This window comes from Cygnus olor, chromosome 2 (genome assembly GCF_009769625.2).
Source record: "Cygnus olor isolate bCygOlo1 chromosome 2, bCygOlo1.pri.v2, whole genome shotgun sequence".
Classification (NCBI taxonomy): Eukaryota; Metazoa; Chordata; class Aves; order Anseriformes; family Anatidae; genus Cygnus; species Cygnus olor.
The window spans coordinates 47851948-47869332 of NC_049170.1; the positions used below are offsets into that span (position 1 = coordinate 47851948).

The 17385-nt window shown below is 39.3% G+C and overlaps 1 protein-coding gene across 1 annotated transcript in view; it reads left to right on the top strand.

The window, feature by feature from the left end:
• Positions 1-418: 418 nt before the first annotated feature.
• SLC9A3 (solute carrier family 9 member A3) overlaps positions 419-17385 on the top strand; it is a 57049-nt gene continuing 40082 nt past the window's right edge. The window contains 1 exon segment of the mRNA XM_040548982.1: positions 419-1119. Within this exon segment, the coding sequence (XP_040404916.1) occupies positions 924-1119 (196 nt within the window). The 5' untranslated portion in view covers positions 419-923.

The window sequence follows — 17385 nt, forward strand, 5'->3', positions numbered from 1 at the left end:
TAACCATAAAAAAGAACAGGAAAAGAAGACACAGAGCATTCGTAAGCTACCACATCTTAACGAAGAGCTGCAAGCAGATCTAAATGAAAACCCCAAACCCTGTAATTTCCCCGATCACCGTTGGGAGAGGGGCTTTCTGGTGGACAGAGGTAAAAGCTGGTCTGAGAAATCTGCTGTACTGTCAGAGCTCAGCGAGCCAGATCCTAACACAATTTGGGAAAACGTGCATTCCCTTTGTGGCAATCGGCTGGGGCAGTGGGTCTGGCGGAGAGGCTGCCTCGTTTCGCTGGGCATCGCAGTCACCCGAGCGGAGACTCGTGGATCTGTCTCCTGCTTATCCATACCCGAGCTGAGCACGGATCCCGGGCTCCGCCTTGGACGTGCCTGCGGGAGCGCCCCAGCCTTGGCCCCTAGCACCAGAAACTCAAGGTCACTTCCTTGCAAGCCCCGTGTGCTCAGAGCCCAGCCGGGACGGCTGGCACAACCCACAGCTTGCTGTCACCGTCCCGGCGGAGCCGAGCTCCCCAGCCGATCCATAGGGGTGCTCGGTCGGGAGTATCATCGCTACCTGCCCACTGTCAGGAAAGCTCCGCCTCCGACATTTCGGGAGGAGTTTGATGTAGGCAGCTTGGGGCAAACAACGGGACCCCAGCTCGAAGCATCTGCCTATGCACGGAGCCCCTGACCCCTCCTTGGCCGCTCCTCGCTGAGCAGGACCCGAGCCGGCCGGTGCGGCCGGTGGCCGGGGAGGAGCCGCTCCGCTGGGGGCTCAACGCACCGGTGTCACCCGCTCCGCAGTTCCTGCGACAGCTTCTTTGGGGGGGGACAAGGAACTCGCCCACAAGGACCTCGCCCACAAGGACCTCCGAAGAGGCGGGATTTCTCCGGGAAGAGGAAACGGGATTTTGTTGTGTGACTTGGAGATGAGACAGGTATCTAGTGTGGGGTTGCTCCTTGGGCTCATGGCTCTCCCAGCGGCGCTAGGACAGAGAAGCTCAGGAAGCCCTACACAACACAACCAGACTGAAGGCTTTCAGATCGTCTCTTTCAAATGGGAGCACGTCAAGGACCCTTATATCATTATTCTCTGGATCCTTGTGGCCAGCTTGGCCAAAATTGGTGAGTCCCACGTTGTCTATTAATTAATGCATACGTCCTCCCCCTTCCCCTTTTTCCCATCTACCACCACCGTAAATAAAGAAAGTTTATCATAAGTCCACTCACCCCTTTGCAGGGGGTTTACTGTACTCTGTTCTGATTTCATAATACTGCCTAACATAGTGCTTAGCAGTGTAATTTTCACCTTTCCCAGTCGGTTAAGTAGTTCATTTTCAACGCCTAGGACTCTGGCTTCTGTATCTGACTCCTTACAAATCCTTGAGTGCTTTGAAACCTTGCATTACTGTTGCTCTAGGGAAAAACTTTTTACAGACATGAAACAAGAATCGAGCCTACCTGCTTATACAATGCCTATTCCAGTTGACAATATGCTGTCCTCCTAATTTTAATTGGTAGTTGTACTAGCTATTGTCATCACAAACAAACACTGTAAATCCCATGTATGGACTTAACTTTCTCTGTTTTGCGGAGCATTGTTGAATTAGTGAAAGAGAATAAGGAAGTTTATTATCAGCTATTATCAGGTCATTTGTTGCAATATAAACCTTAGAGTACACAGAATTTTCTTCAAGAAAACAGAATAATTGAAAAGCAAGGATGTAGTCTAATTACACTGTAGTGTGAGTAAATTTGTATGAATTGTGTAACTCTTGTGTTCTGAACACCGTAAGAGCTCCAAAAGCAATCTTATATTAATAGTGCTGTTTGCTGAAATGGAAAAGTGGCTAATTGGAATGTATTTTATTTACATGATGCTGTTATCTTCAGTCATATAATCACAGAGTATCTGGAGTTGGAAGAGACCCACAAGGATCATTGACTCCAACTTCTGGTTCCACACATGATTACCTAAAAATTAAACTATATGTCTGAGAGTGTTGCCCAAATGCTTCTTGAACTCAGTCAGGCTCAGTGCTGGGACCACTTCCCTGGGGAGCCTGTTCCAGTGCTCATCCACACTCTCAGTGAAGAACCTTTTTCTAATATCCAGTCTGTATATCCCCTGATGCAGTTTCATGTCATTCCATTGGGTTCAATCACTGGTCAAAGGCCATTTATCTTTTGGATCTAAAACTAGACCACTGTCAGTTTGGCTGATACTTTCACTGTCATTTTCAAGTTTCAATAAATCATCCCTAAAATAATTCTCAACTCAGAAGGCAAGATCAGCTGAAAATCATGCTAATATACAGTACTTATATTGTTAACACTAATTTGAGATACCAGAATTATATACCATGGATTTTGCAAATGACACAGAATGAAAGATACAAACAGGTCGGGTATACTGTAGAGCATAAGCTAAATGCAGTCAGGCTTGGATGGAAAATACTGTGTCCACATCCAAATAAAACCAAATGAAACTTTTTTTAAAAATGAGGAGAAAGTTATGTAGAGGCTCTATTGTTAAGCATTTTTCATGGATACCTGCATCTTAGGTTTCTGTTGCTTACCCATACACACACAGGCTAAATATCGTCATTTGAATCACTGTTGAATTACACCTATCAAATATTACAGACGATTGCTACATTATCTAGATTACATAAAAATACAGCTTTGATTTAATTGACTCTTACTGATTGGTTATATCAAGTAAAAAACTGGGGGAACCAGATACAGGAAAAAATAGTGACATTGTTGAGTCACTGTAAATTTGTGCCAATTAAACTAATACACAGGTTGTTTGTTTGAACCTTCTTTTTGAGATGCTCTTCTAAATTAACATTTGCTCTCTGTGTTATTAAGGCTTTGCTGCTTTCTATATGTACCAAAGTTATACAGAATAACATTAGTCCTGCACAGCTGTGTCAGTTCTGTGGCAGAAACCCAATGCAGCTAACAGGACTGTTAGATTGTTCTATATTTAAATTGCAATGGCCTGGATTATGATTAGCCTGGATTAAGATGAGCCATTTTACCTTGAAATCCTCAGTATACCTGTAAGTGCTTGATAAAGCACTGAGTGTTCTTGGAGTTCAGGAGCTGAATGTTGCTGGTTCTATTTTTAAATTATTTGCACTTATTTCATAGTTACACAGAGCATGTTATTTATTAGTAAGTAGTGTCTGTCAATTCCATCATTTTCCCTCCCCAAGCTCTCAAGCCTCATACTCTTTTTTCTCCACATATGTAATTACAATTCTGTACAGCCTTGTACATTGTCTTTGAAGAAGCAGTAGACAACTGCTGTATTCCACTGAGGGCCTATGAATGACCCTGATTTCACCCCCAGTCACAAATAAGATACAGATGATCAGAAATGTACACTCACTGCTCAACAATTGATTGATGCAGAAAGTATAAAGTTGTTCATATAAGTCAATGAGAAAGGGAAATCAAAATCTGTCGGCTTTTTACCTGCCTGGGTGTGTCAAGGATTCTAGAAAGTAGTCCAGAAATATAGCAGAAGATTTTGAAGGTCAATAATGTTATGCAGGACCAAGAAGATCTATAAATTTAAAAAGCAGATAGAAAAGAACTGGGGAGGAAAATATAGAATGTCTGCCCCTGTGTCTCTTGATTTACTACTACCTGAAGGAGGGCAAACGTAGTGGAGTTAAAATGTTGTTTTTGTTCTGGATATTTCAGTAGGGGGAGTAGTTCTTATACATGAAAGCTCACATCTCCATGGCTACAGAGGACGGGAGAGATATATTACTGGTGGAGTGCTGACTGGAAATTGGGTTAGCAAAAGGTCTTCTGGGAATTGCAGGCTGGGGGTGAAAGGAATATGAGAATACTTTGCCTTCGTTTGCATTAGAATAATCTCAAAATTTCTGTTTCTTTTGTTTCATTTTCCCTAAAAGGAATGGTTCACTTTATTATGCTATGAGGCTTGATGGAGGGCTCATTTAATAATAAATACTTGTGACTCTTCTGGGACTTATTATTCCTGTGGTGTACATCAGAAAGTAAATTTAGTGCTGTCAAAGTGTTCTGCATCAGAAACTATTTTATGTGAAATCTTCATAAGCATATCAAATATACAAAAAAGTCCCGAGTGTTCTGGGTTTGGTGTGAAAGAAGATGTATTTTTGTTTCCCTTTTTATAATTTTCATGTGAAGAATGGATCTTAAGTATTGCCACAAATAAGACTCGAAGAACAGTCTTCGTACTGTTGGCTTTCATGCACTATAGGAAATCAATTAATTTTTGTGTTACTAGTACAAAACTTCTGATATATCTCAGTGTACTGTTTTGCATATTATAATTGATTTGATTTGACCATCTTCATTTGAAATGTTCCAACTCTTTATTCTAAGGTACACAGTGTTCCACCTAATTATCTTTATTTCCTCTTTTGATAGGCTTTCTTATCACTACAAATGAGTATCCTTATGGGATAAGGCCAATAACTCAAATCTGTAAAGCTAAGTCTGAAAAATATCTTATCTTCATGAAGGAGGTACGTGAGGTTCATCTGAGAACCCTCCTAGTGGACTTCTTCCTCTAGGTGTCCACATACTTGTACCTCAGTTCTCCAAATGGAACTAGCAATACTAATGAAAGAAAACCATACACGCATAGGTACATGTATGTGTTTATATTATAGACTAGGTCTTTTCCTACTGTAACTATGATGCTAAGGAATGTAAGATTCTTTTATTCAACATACTTTTCAGTATAGTTCTAATTTAAAATTAAAGACACATACATACTGACCAGCCTTGCACGTTTTCTTAGTTCACTTCTTCATGTACTCTCTTACTTTATATCTTTAGTAGATCTTCAGTAGATTACTTGAAAATTACTTGAAAATAATCATTTAATAAACAGAAACGTAGAAGATAATGAACAGTGGGAGGAAAACCTGCTGCAGAAAAAGCCAGAAGTATGTGGGAAATCAGAAAACAACTCTGGATACAGGCAGAAGGAAAAGAACAGTAAGCTCAAGAGCTAAAAAAAGGGGAAGACAATAAATAGTTTCAACTCAGAGTACTGTAGAGAAGCGTTATTTTTTCAAAGAATATATCTTAATCCATGGTTATTTGGAAAAAAAAAAAAAAAGGAGGTATATTTTTAGCTGGGGATAGCTACCACATGCTACTAATGATAGAATTTTCAAAATGCTAGGAGGCAGAGAGAACGTGTATTCATATTTTCATTGGTGGTTAAGTTGGGTAACTTATGAGACTTGTGGTTTATATCCTTTGGACTACTATAACATTTTTCCAAAGGACAGTTAATTGTTTATCCCAGAATAATAATAATTAAAAAAACAAAACATATAAAACTGAATAACAATCCATAAAACCAAATAACAACTTTACTGCCTTCACCTCTGCCACCTAGACTACTGACCTCACTGGTCTAATCAGGACAGGTCTACACAAAGGAAGTTTCATCACTGTAATTACCTCTGGCCATTTTGGTCAGCTTAAGCTAATTGCTACTGTTGAAATGTTGTTTCAATTTTTCTTCATCACTCTGTCCCACGTTTGCACAACTAGCAGTACCCATCTGAGAGATAAAGTGGTCTCACTATGGCATCTGCCAGCTCCTTCAGCATTCTTGGGTGAATTCCATCAGGGCCCCTCCCCTTGGGATCCTGAACTTCACCATTTCATAGTCACTGCAGCCAAGGCAGCATTTGACCTTGAAATTCCGCAAAAGTTGCTTGTTGGTGAGTTAGTGAGTTAGTCCAGCAAAGCACTTCTCATTGGCTTCTGTATCACTTGGAGAGGAAGCTATCATCAAAGTACGGTAGGAAACTCCTGGTTTGCTTATGTCCTGCTATGGCACCCTCCAAACCCCTACCCATCCTTTCTATTTTGGAGTTAGTTTTTCTGCCCATTTAGCCCCCTGAACTTGGTCAATATGGATCAGATAAGCAAAAATGCTCCAGTTTCTGCACGCCCTGGTCCCTTTGTATGTCTCACACTTACCTGAGAAAGAAGTATTTTGATAACACCAACATTCCTGTGGAGAATTTAAGCATGTTGGGATGGGCTAGGGAAGAAACTGTGAATGCAGGTCTAACAACCCACCTAATTAAAACTCCCGGGGCAACATTTTCTTTAAAGAAATCAATATTCTTACCTCTAAAGCAAATTTTCAAAACAAAAGCCCATTTGACTCTGAATTTCTCCTCCTGGCTGTTTAATGGTAGGGAAAAGCTCAGTTACTTAGATAAAGTGATTTATGGTATTCTTTTAATTAAATCAAAAATATGAGAATAGGTCCTCCATTGGCAATTCTGTGTGCTCGTCTCTTGTAAATACCATTTTAAGGAAGAAATGTTGAAGTTTGCTTAACAGAACTTTGTTGTAAGTATTTAGCTGAAAATAGAGTGAGAGACTCAAATGGTGAGGATATTGCAGAACTCTGCAAAGCATAGATTACTGGCCTTGTCATGTTTGCAGTGCTTTTTAAAAGCTGTTTTGTAAGCAGGTGATAATATGAGAAAGGACTTTGCATTCTGACTAGGAAGACTGATCTTGGCTGCTTTCCCCCATATCCAGAAAAAGCACTCTAGGAACCTTCTGGTTTGCTTGTGACCTTCTATGGCACCCTCCAACACCCCACTCATAATTTCTATTTTGGAGCTAGTATTTATGTCTGTTTAGCCCCCTGAACTTGCTCAATGTGGATCAGATAAGCAAGTGTGAGAAATGGTGGGAGAGTGGATGACTTTGAACAGGAATGAGGAAGTAAGGCTACCTTCCCCCATATCCAGAAAAAGATAGCAAGGAAAAATATAACTTTTAATGTATGTATTGCTTTATTGTGATCTCAGTAGAAGTTGGAATAGGTTGTCATACTTTTAAAGGAAGCACATACATTTTCTTCCTGGATATACCCTTTCATTAGCTATCTTAAAGTGGCAAAGCAATTAGATAAAAATGTTATAAATTTGTGCTGGCAACAGTGTCAAATAACTGGGATGCCTTCAATTAGGTAAGATGCTCTACTTCCTCTTGCAACATTTTGTTTAGAATGCATGTGAGCTAAAAATTCAGTAGTGTAAAATTCCTTCTAAGGAATTACCTTTTTTACACACCATTTTAGGTGGCTGAAAAGAACATTTCCATCATAGAATAATAGCTTAGCATTTCTAGTTCTAAGAACAGTTGTGTAAGCCATGATTTGTAAATGGATGCCCATTTCCACAGTTTTTTCCATTTTACACTTGTACCTTATTCATTCTTTTCCTGTCCTTTTTGCCTCCCTGAAACACACATCCTTCTTCCTCCTCCCCTCTCCTTCCCTCTCTCTCTCCCTCTAAGTGTTGTGAGTCTCATGTCTTAATTATTTAGAGTAAGGAAGAAGATAACAGGACAGTATAATTCGACAAGATTCAGATTACATCTCCCGACGAATAGCAAATGTACAGTGGCAACTTGTATGAGTTACATAAGAAAACAATGTCATTTCGAGAATGACCCTGAACTGAATACAGTTCAGGCATGCATACCTAAGAAAAGACCTCTGCCATCAATTACTTTCAAGCATCTGTGTGCAAAGTGCTTTGCATTCTCTGTAGAACAATGGAATCATTTTAATACTGTAGTTTTAAGTTTGTTGAAACCATTGATTTACTGTCTTCAGAGCTTTAGCCACTTATTACTAAGGGTGATCTACCAAACCCCAAGGTGATTGTAAATCTCTCATGTGGTAATGCAGCAGACCATAGGCCTGCAAGTAATAATTGCAAGTAGCAAGCCCTTTTAGATATACAAAAATTCTTCATGTGAAAGGCTTTGTGAGGTCCCCTTTGTTTGTGTGGAGTTTAGTGTGTTAGAGATGCTTAGTAGGGAAGCTGATATTGGAAATCCTCGTTTATTATAATTTATGATTTATTTACTACTTGGACCCGGCAGTAAGAAAGCGGTATTTCCAGTTTTGAGTCATATCACCAGAAGACTATCAGAAGTCAGTGAGTTTCATCACCAGAACTGAGACACAACACTTCTTTTCCCCCTATTTTAATTACTGAGTTTTGATTACTCTAAAGTAATGGGGTAATTGATAACTGAGTTATTCTGTATCTTCTTTCTATTGCAAGGTGAAGTGCTGTGTCCAAACTCTTGAAGACTATTTCTTTTTGTTTTCTCAGCAGATTGTGGTTTTGCTCATCTTTCTCTAGTAGTTCAGTTAAATTACTGTCCCAAAGAACTAAGGGCTCTAATTATTATTTACCTAGTTAAGAATTAGCACCCATTTAGAATTACTGTCTTTTCAAAGTCTTTGTAAACTGCAGAGCATGGTTGGTTGGCTGTTTTGTAATAGTTTGATTCCTGTTGTAAAACAGCTTACAAAGTGTTCACCCCCATGAAAGGAGTGACTTGATACCCAGCTGGCTGCTGGGCAGCACTGTAAAGCACTGTAAAGTCATAAATACTGAAATTACAGGCTGACAAGAAAGAGCCAAGATGGAATGCAAGACCTCAGGTGGAAACACTTTTAATTAAGATACGAATATTTAATATTTGTTTGCGGAAGAAGAAATCTGAAGATATTCTGAAAGGTCTGTGCAAAAGCAGGGTTTTTAAATAGATGAGTCTGTAGGTTTTCTCCTTCCAATACCTGAAAATAGAAGTAGTCATTCTGCATTCACTAATAGAACACTGTGGGAGAAGGGGCAGAATGGAAGCTACAGATGAGAGTGCTATTATGTATGTTGCATAAAAATTATGTAATTAGATTTTGAGGGGGGAGAGTTGGGCTGCTATTCAGAGGCAAGTCAGCAGGCTGGAGACATGGGCTGACAGGAGTCTCATGCAGTTCTACATTAAGAATTTCAAACAACCACAGGCACCAGTACGAGCTGGGAGACACCCAACTGGAAAACGGCTTGGCAGAAAAGGACCTGGACACCAAGTTGAACAGGAGACAGCAATGTGCACTTGCCACAAAGGAGGCAAAGTGCTGCCAGCAGCTCAAAGGAGGTGATACTTCCCCTCTACTCAGCACTAGTGAAGACACCCCACCAGTACTCTGTTCTTGGCTCCCCAGTAGGAAAGAGACGTGGAGTTACTGGAGAGAGTCCAGCACAGAGTGGGACCACAAAGATGATCAAGGAACTGGATCATCTCTCCTATAAGGAAAGGTGGAGAGAGCTAGGACTATTTAGCCTAGAGAAGAGAAGGCTCGGGGCATCTTGTCATCGTATATAAATATCTGAAGAGAGGGTGAAATGAGGACAGAGCCAGGCTCTTTACAGTGGTGTCTAGTGACAGTACTAGAAATAATGGGCACAGACTGAAAAACAAGAGGTTCTGTCTAAACATGAGGAAGCACTTCTTTACTGTGCACTGAAAGACTGAGTACTGGCAGAGGTTCCTGGAGAGGTTGTGAATCTCCGTCCTTGGAGCTATTCAAAAGCCGTCTGGACATGGTCCTGGGGAAGCAGCTCCAGGTGGCCTTGCTTGAGCAGTGGGGTTGAACCAGATGACCTCCAGAGATCCTTCAAAGTTCAGCCATTCTGTGATTTTCTGAGGGAACATGAAAAAGAGTAGAAAATACGCACTTTATATTCAATGTCTAACAAATTAGTGTATTAATTAATTTCTTACTTTTTAATTTATGTTCTTTTGTTATCATAAAGAAGATAAGTATTTGGCTGTAGTCCAGAAGGTTTTCTGTTAATGTTTTTCATTCATTGAAAGGATGTTGTCATACTGTCTGACATTTCTATAAATATGTCTATTAGTCATAGTCTCTTACCAGGAATTGGCAATATGTTATTATTTTAGACTTTGCTCTATAGGGCTGTAAGAGGACAGCGTCTTCTTTTGGACAACCTGTCTATGGGGGGACTTATCGAGTGTCTCTACATGTTTGCCTGTGGATTGCAGTGTATCTTAGAGGATACTACATTTTAGAGGTGTAAAATGAACATGCATAGCAAGGCTTATTTTTTCCCAACAAGACGTTTCATAGGTTAAATGAATAGGCAGCATCACTCTGTTCTTTTCAGTGCTATGCTAAGTATTCCTTCAAATCAGAGAGCCACCTTTCTATCTGTTTCCAACAATCTTACAGATCTTAATTTTACCTGGGCCTTTTAAAGTGGGATTGTATATCTGCCAGTTGGTGCATTGTTGCTCATCTGTGCATGATTATATCTAACAGGTTTTTTTTAATTATGGTGCAGCATAATTTTTTCCACAGTTGCAGAAAATTTAAAGTGTTTTTCTATTTTAATGTCTACTTTTATTCTACTTCTGTGTTCCACAACCTCTCATGTAGCAAACTTTTACCATTCAAGACAACAAGAGTGAAAGACATAAAACAAGGAAGGTGACAGCTCACTCAGGTCAGTTGTTTGGGTGGTTGTCTAGCATCCATAACACAGCCTGAAACTCATGCCCTGCAATTTTGGAAACTAACATTGCTGTGATGAGGTAAAAGTGTCTGGAAACAGAGGGATCATTTTGTTACTTTTTTTTCTGGATAATATTTAGAAAAAAAAATGCTCCTCATTCTTCCAATAGCTTTATTAGAAATAAAAACCACAGCAAATCCAGAAACTACACCATTTTTTTTTCCTTCACAGTCTGATAGATATGGCATTAAAGTCAATCATTGATAAGTGTCTTGTAATTCACCTCACCCACACCCACACAAGTTAATTCAGTCAACTTTCAGACATTCTCTGGTCTCAGATGAGGTTATTACACTTCACATGGGAGTCTAAAAAAAGAGCTGTCACATTCATCATGGAGTGAATGGGAGTGGCAATTCATTAGTACATAATACATTAATCTTATTTACAACCTTATGTTCCTAACTGTTTCAGTAACAGAAGTACATTTTGTTTTCATGTCTTGAATATTTGTACTGAAGAAAAAGGTAATTAAGTGAAAAGCTAAAGCTCTTTGCTCTGAGATAAAACTATTCATTTTGAGCACTCAATAAAACATCTTAATGCTTCAGTCTTTCCTAAGGAATACAACACAGTTTACCTTATTAAAAAGTGTAGTTTCCAAGGCATGTTCACTTGAATAATGCTGCTGATGTTTGAAAGTATGAGGATGTAAAAACAGCATGAGGAAGTATGAAGTTTCCTTCTGCTTATTGTGATTTAGAAGGAAAGATTAAAACCACTCCAGGGTAAACCTGAGAATTGTAGGTAGAAACTCAACTTTTGTATGAAACTCTTATGTCAGGAAAGACCTACCCAAAAGTAAGGATGAATGTTCTATAGCTATATTTTCCATTACTACTTTGTGTAGCATGCATTCTTTATCACATAATTGAAGAACCTGAAGTGTTGAAAAGTAGACAAGTGCAATCTTGTCTATATGTGCATGTGCTAAATGTTTTATGCATGTCGTCCACTGATGTAGTACAATAGCCAAAAGTCATTATTAAGAGTGCTCACACTGTGGTCCCTAAAACAAAGTATCTCTAACTGGGTGTTGAAAGAAGCTTGATAAACAGCTCCATAATTTGGGAACTGCTTATCAGTTAGGAATATGACTAAAGGACATGATATTTTATTTATCATTCAGTACAGTTTAGGTCAATAGGCAGTGTTTTCTCTTAAAACTGATTCCAGCATTAGGAAAAAAATAATCTCCTCTAGAAAAGCTGAGATCTACCAAATTCACAGCATATGTAAACAACATATGTAAATTTCTGAAATTATACCTGAGTCATAATCATGAAACTCTTGTTTTATTGAGCTATTGGAGTCTTTCCTCCAATATAAGACTGGCCTTTGAAGCCTTGCTGGGTCCACAGTAGAATATTTGCTTTCAGTGGAAACTAGCCAGGCATATTTTCTTGACCTCTCTCAGATCAAGTTTATTTTCAGTATTAAGGACAAGCTTCTTGATATATGTGATTTTTTTTTTATTTATTTATTTTTTGCTGGTCATCAATGCTAAATGTGGGTATCCTTATTTATATTTAGTTTTCTAATGTAACCAGGAATACTTCTACTGTAATCCCACGTTACTCCAGTTGTACTAGTTAAAATCTTGCCATGGTGAAATGTGAGGGTCAGGAAGAAAGGCAATCTACCAGGGCTCAAAGAAAGGTGCTTACCTATACTATGATTTGGAGCACTCTTCACAGCTATTCCCCTTAGCCCTTGGTCTTTAACTATGTCCTTCATGCCTTTCCTAACAGGCAGCATGCCATGCCCTGCAAGATGCAGTGCTGGAGAAGAACAGTATGTCCCTATATTAGGAGCAGTGCTGGGGAAGTACAGGAAGTCATAGAATCATGGAATCTTTAAGTTTAGAAAAGACGTCCAAGATCATCTGATCCAACCAGCTGTCCACTAACATCATCCACTAAACCATGTCCCTAAACACCACATCCAATCTTTCCTTAAACACCCCCAGGGACAGGGACTCCACCACCTCCCTGGGCAACCCATTCCAATGCCTGACCACTCTTTCTGAGAAGAAATGTCTGCTAATTTCAGAACTAAACCTCCCCCGACACAACTTGAGGCCATTCCCTCTAGTCCTATTGCTAGTTATTTGTGAGAAGAGGCCAACACCCAGCTCCCGACACCTTCCTTTCAGGTAGTCGTAGAGAGCAATGAGGTCTCCCCTGAGCATCCTCTTCTCCAGACTAAACAACCCCAGTTCCCTTAGATGCTCCTCATAGGACTTGTGTTCCAGACCCTTCACCAGCTTCGTAGGCCTTCTCTTGACACGCTCCAGGGTCTCAATGTCATTCTTGTAGTGAGGGGCCCAAAACTGAACACAGGACTCGAGGTGCGGCCTCACCAGATCAGAGTACAGGGGTACGATCACCTCCCTGGTCCTGCTGGCTACACTATTCCTGATCCAAGCCAGGATGCCGTTGGTCTTCTTGGCCACCTGGGCACACTGCCGGCTCATGTTCTGGTGACCATTGACCACTATCTTTCCAGTCACTCTGCCACAAGCCTGTAGCACTGGTTGTTGTGGCCAAAGTACAGGACCTGGCACTTAGCCATGTTGAACCTCATCCCATTGGCCTCTGCCCATCGGTCCTACCTGTCCTGGTCCCTCTCCAGGGCCTTCCTATCCCCCGGCAGATTGACACTTCCCCCAACTTGGTGTTCTCTGCAAACTTACTGAGGGAGCACTCAATTCCCTCATCCAAATCATCAATAAAGATAATAAGGAGGATGGGCCACAACACCAACCCCTGAGGAACATCACTCATGACCGGTCGCCAGCTGGATTTCACTCCATTCACCACCACTCTCTGGGCCTGGGCATCCAGCCAGTTTTTTAACCCAGCAAAGAGTGTACCTGTCCAAGTGTACCATGTCCTTATATTAGAAGGAAATTTTCAGTGTCAACCTCCAATAGGGATTCATCAAACTATTTCTTCATCTTCTCCTTTTCCTTGAACAATAGGAGTGAATCAAGGACAACTTTTTCTGTTGTGTGTTCAGGCTTTGGTAATTGTTTGTGCAATTTATCTTGACACCAGAACAACCATTTCCGTATATTACTAGTAATCCATTTCTTTGCAGTTCTTTATCTGTATGAGCAAAAGCTGAAACATTCTCAGGTGGAGACCTTTGTTTTAATTCATTTATCATGTTAAAGTAAAGGTCAGAAGGAAACATTTTTCTAAAATTAATAGAGTGAAATGAGTTAACTCAGCATTTCTTGGCATTTATCTATTTCAGTCAGTTCTTCCCATGTTACTGGTATATAGTTTGGTATTTGAAAAAATTAAGCTAGAAAAATTGCTTTCATTATCTGTCAGTGAAGGTCATTCTACATCTGGAGGAATTGCAATATATAGCTTTAATAAAAAGTAAATTCTACTTTGTTTTCTTACCCCCAATGTACTTTATAAATTTGTAGTGTAAAATCAGCTGGAATGTTAGACCTCAAGCAATCCATCGAGTCAAAACAACCCTATTAGTCAAATTTTAGTCATATTTTTCCCTGTCCTGTTTTATATCATGTGCTATACCTCAAGGTTTTTCTAATGTGTACTTTGCTCTCATTTTGAAATATTATTTTTGACTGTTCCCATTTGTCTTTTAGTGCCATTCACTTCCACAAGGGCCAAGTGCTACCACAGTTGCACTGCAGTGGGACTGTTCCTTCAAAAAAGGGAACTATTTGGCATAATTATGATAATCTGTACCTGACTGCTTAAACTTCATTATGTTCTAAGTGCTTATAGAGGTAATGGTTGCTTACTCACACACTTCTTTGAATTTGACTTGGGGCTATCTTGTTATGCTATGACCTATCAGCTCGGGAACCTTGACCTGTATGTTGGTTGCACTTTTAATTGCTAATGTATTTTGGTAATTGTTCACCTACAGAGAACAGAGACCTAAAATCTTCTATTTAATGAGCTCATTACAATGCTATACACTTTTAAAATGGTAGTCATTACGTATGTGACAAATAACACTTTCAGGAGCTGGATAAAACCAAACTCAAACCAGTTTATCTGAACAAGTTAAATATGAAGGACTTTGTGTCCTGCTTAGGAAAAATATGTCCAGGATCAAGTTCGAAAAGTATTAATACTCATGTTCATGTAGTGTATTTTAAGACAGCATCCAAGGACCTTTATCAAAAATGGCTTTTACTACTTGTTACTTGATACACAGATATTATAAAATATCACTGAAATATTTCAATAATTTTTTCAATTTTGGCTAAATTTGGTAAAAACCTAAGTATTGTCTAAGTAATCATGATTAGAAGAAATTAGTAAAACCTTTTTTCTTTAAGTACTTTCTACTACCTGTATATAAACAATTCAAAAATTGATGAAAACTACCATGTTGAGATCTCCACAAAACAGAACCTGAAAAACTATAAAACATGCTATCAGTCATCTGACCAGGAAAAAAATACTGAGTGTACTCTGTTGATAAAGATTAAAAAAGCAATTATAAGTAACAATGATCAGCTTCAGCTATGTGGAGTCTGCTTAGACGTTTCCTGGACAGACAAAAAAAGCAGTTCCTTCATGCTTTGAATCCTTGTTTGAACTGAACCACTCTCAGAACACAATGGAAGACCTCCTTTTTTTTCTTGATGTAGGCCTTAAATTTATCTAGCAATAAGACAATGGATAGATGAGTAACAGGGTGAGTAAAGGAATAATAGAATACCCAGAGTTGGAAGGGATCCACAAGGGTCATCAAGTTCAGCTCCTGGATCTTCAGAGGACCACCCAGAAAATCAGACTACGTGTCTGAGAGCGTTATCCAAATGCTTCTTGAACTCCGTCAGGCTTGGTGCTGTGACCACCTCCCTGGGGAGCCTGTTCTAGTGCCCAGCCACCCTCTCGGTGAAGAACCTTTTCCTGATATCCAGCTATCCAGCCTGATCCTCCCCTTTTGCAGCTTCAAGCCATTTCCTTGGGTCCTATCAGTGGTCACCAGAGAGAAGAGATCAGCTCCTGCCTCTACACTCCGCCTTGTGAGGAAGCTGTAGACTGCAATGAGGTCTCCCGTCAGTGTCCTCCAGGCTGAAAAAAACAAGTGATTTCAGCTGCTCTTTATATGTTTTCCTCTCCTTCACCACCTTTGTAGTCCCCCTTTGGACACTCTCTAACAGTTTTATATCTTTTTTATACTGTGGCAACCAAAACTGCACACAGTACTCAAGGTGAGCCCACAGCAGTACAGAGTAGAGCAGGACAATCACTTCCCTTGACTGTCTAGCAATGCCATGTTTGTTGCACCCCAGGTTGGCCCTCCTGGCTGCCAAGGCCAGGACAAGATAAAGTATGAAACTATAAGGAAGTTATTTGTAGAAGTCACTAGAGTTTGTTTTATTTTATTTTATTTTATTTTATTTTATTTTATTTATGTTTTATTACCACTGCACAAAGAGGTGAAGTGTCCTGCTGAACGCTTCTAATGACATGTTTTCTTAGGCATCATCTAATGCAGATCTCATTACTGAACTAGAAAAAAATATATAATCTTTAGAAAAGGAGAAGTGAATAAAATACAGTAATACCAAGGGCAGTTTTACTCAGTGACTAATGACAAGGATTTCTACATGAGGTTGTGAATGAAGAGGAGAGGGGTACATATGTGTATGAAGTGACGAACATAGGATGACTGCGAGTCACCAATGTGATAACGAATCCGGGATATAGCTGACTATACCTGTGATAGCAAATTATTAATGCTGTTGAACCTGCTGCTATGGTGACTACACAAAATGCAGTCTATATTTCTGATGATTCTGAGTCCACAGAGGTGAACTCAGATTGAAATAGACAGAGAGAGCTGAAGTGGAGACTAAAAATAAGTGGCTTAGTTTAACAGACAAAGACAAACAAAAGAAAGAGAATATGTTTACCTCCATGTACATATAACAAGAAATGAAGAACTTAACATCAGGGAAAAAAACTGTTTAATAAAATTGATATAATTGTCACAAAGGCAAATGGATATAAAATTGCTGTGAATATTCTGCTAGAAATCAGAGTAAAGTCTCTAATTATGAGGTGAGGGCTGCTGGTATGCCTTCGCATAGGCTTAAGTGGAGCAAAAATCTCTGAAATAAGGATCTTCAAATGTAGTGTATCGAAAGCCTGGCTACGTGATCAAATAGCTCTTTTAGTTCTTATGGTCATAATTAAAATTCCTAGATCCTCTGTGCAGCCTACAAAAGCAAGAGAGTTACCAGGGATGAATGATTTTTAGGGGTGGCAAAACAGTCTCTTCTTGAAAACATATGCTCCATATTATATTTTAGACAGTGTGCCCATTCCCTAGCCAAGGAGTCCAAACATAGTAAGGATGGACCAGGACTTTCTAGAGTCTTGATCAGTTCACTAACTGGTATTTGGTTGTACTTTGTGAAATTATACAGGCAAAGTAAAGCTGATTATTCCATGTGTGCTATTGGAATAAATTTCAGATTTCTGACATTATTTTATTTTATAATTTATTTTATTTTATTTTATTTTATTTTGTAACTTGTATCTGCAGAAGACAGTACTGAAAAAGCTGCAGGAAGGGTAGAGCTAGACAGTTTTTAAATAGAATTCTCACTTCATAAATCTAAGGAAAATATGAATAGGTAGATAAGGTAATAAATTTTTTTTTTTTTTTTTTTTTTGCTAGGCAGAGTCCAACTGCCAGAATATGTTTAGAAGACAGATTTCCCTTTAGGCAGAATATTCCTTTGTGGGATTTCTTCATACCTTATGGAGCTTCTATATGATGCTGTTGCAGGAACCTTATTATTTACTGCCTTGGAGATGCTATTGACTGCATTTCTGTAAAGTAAATGTAAAGAACAATTACAAAAAAGTTGCAGCAGTTTGCTCTTACTTTGGTCAATGGCAGGGGTTCTCACAAGTTA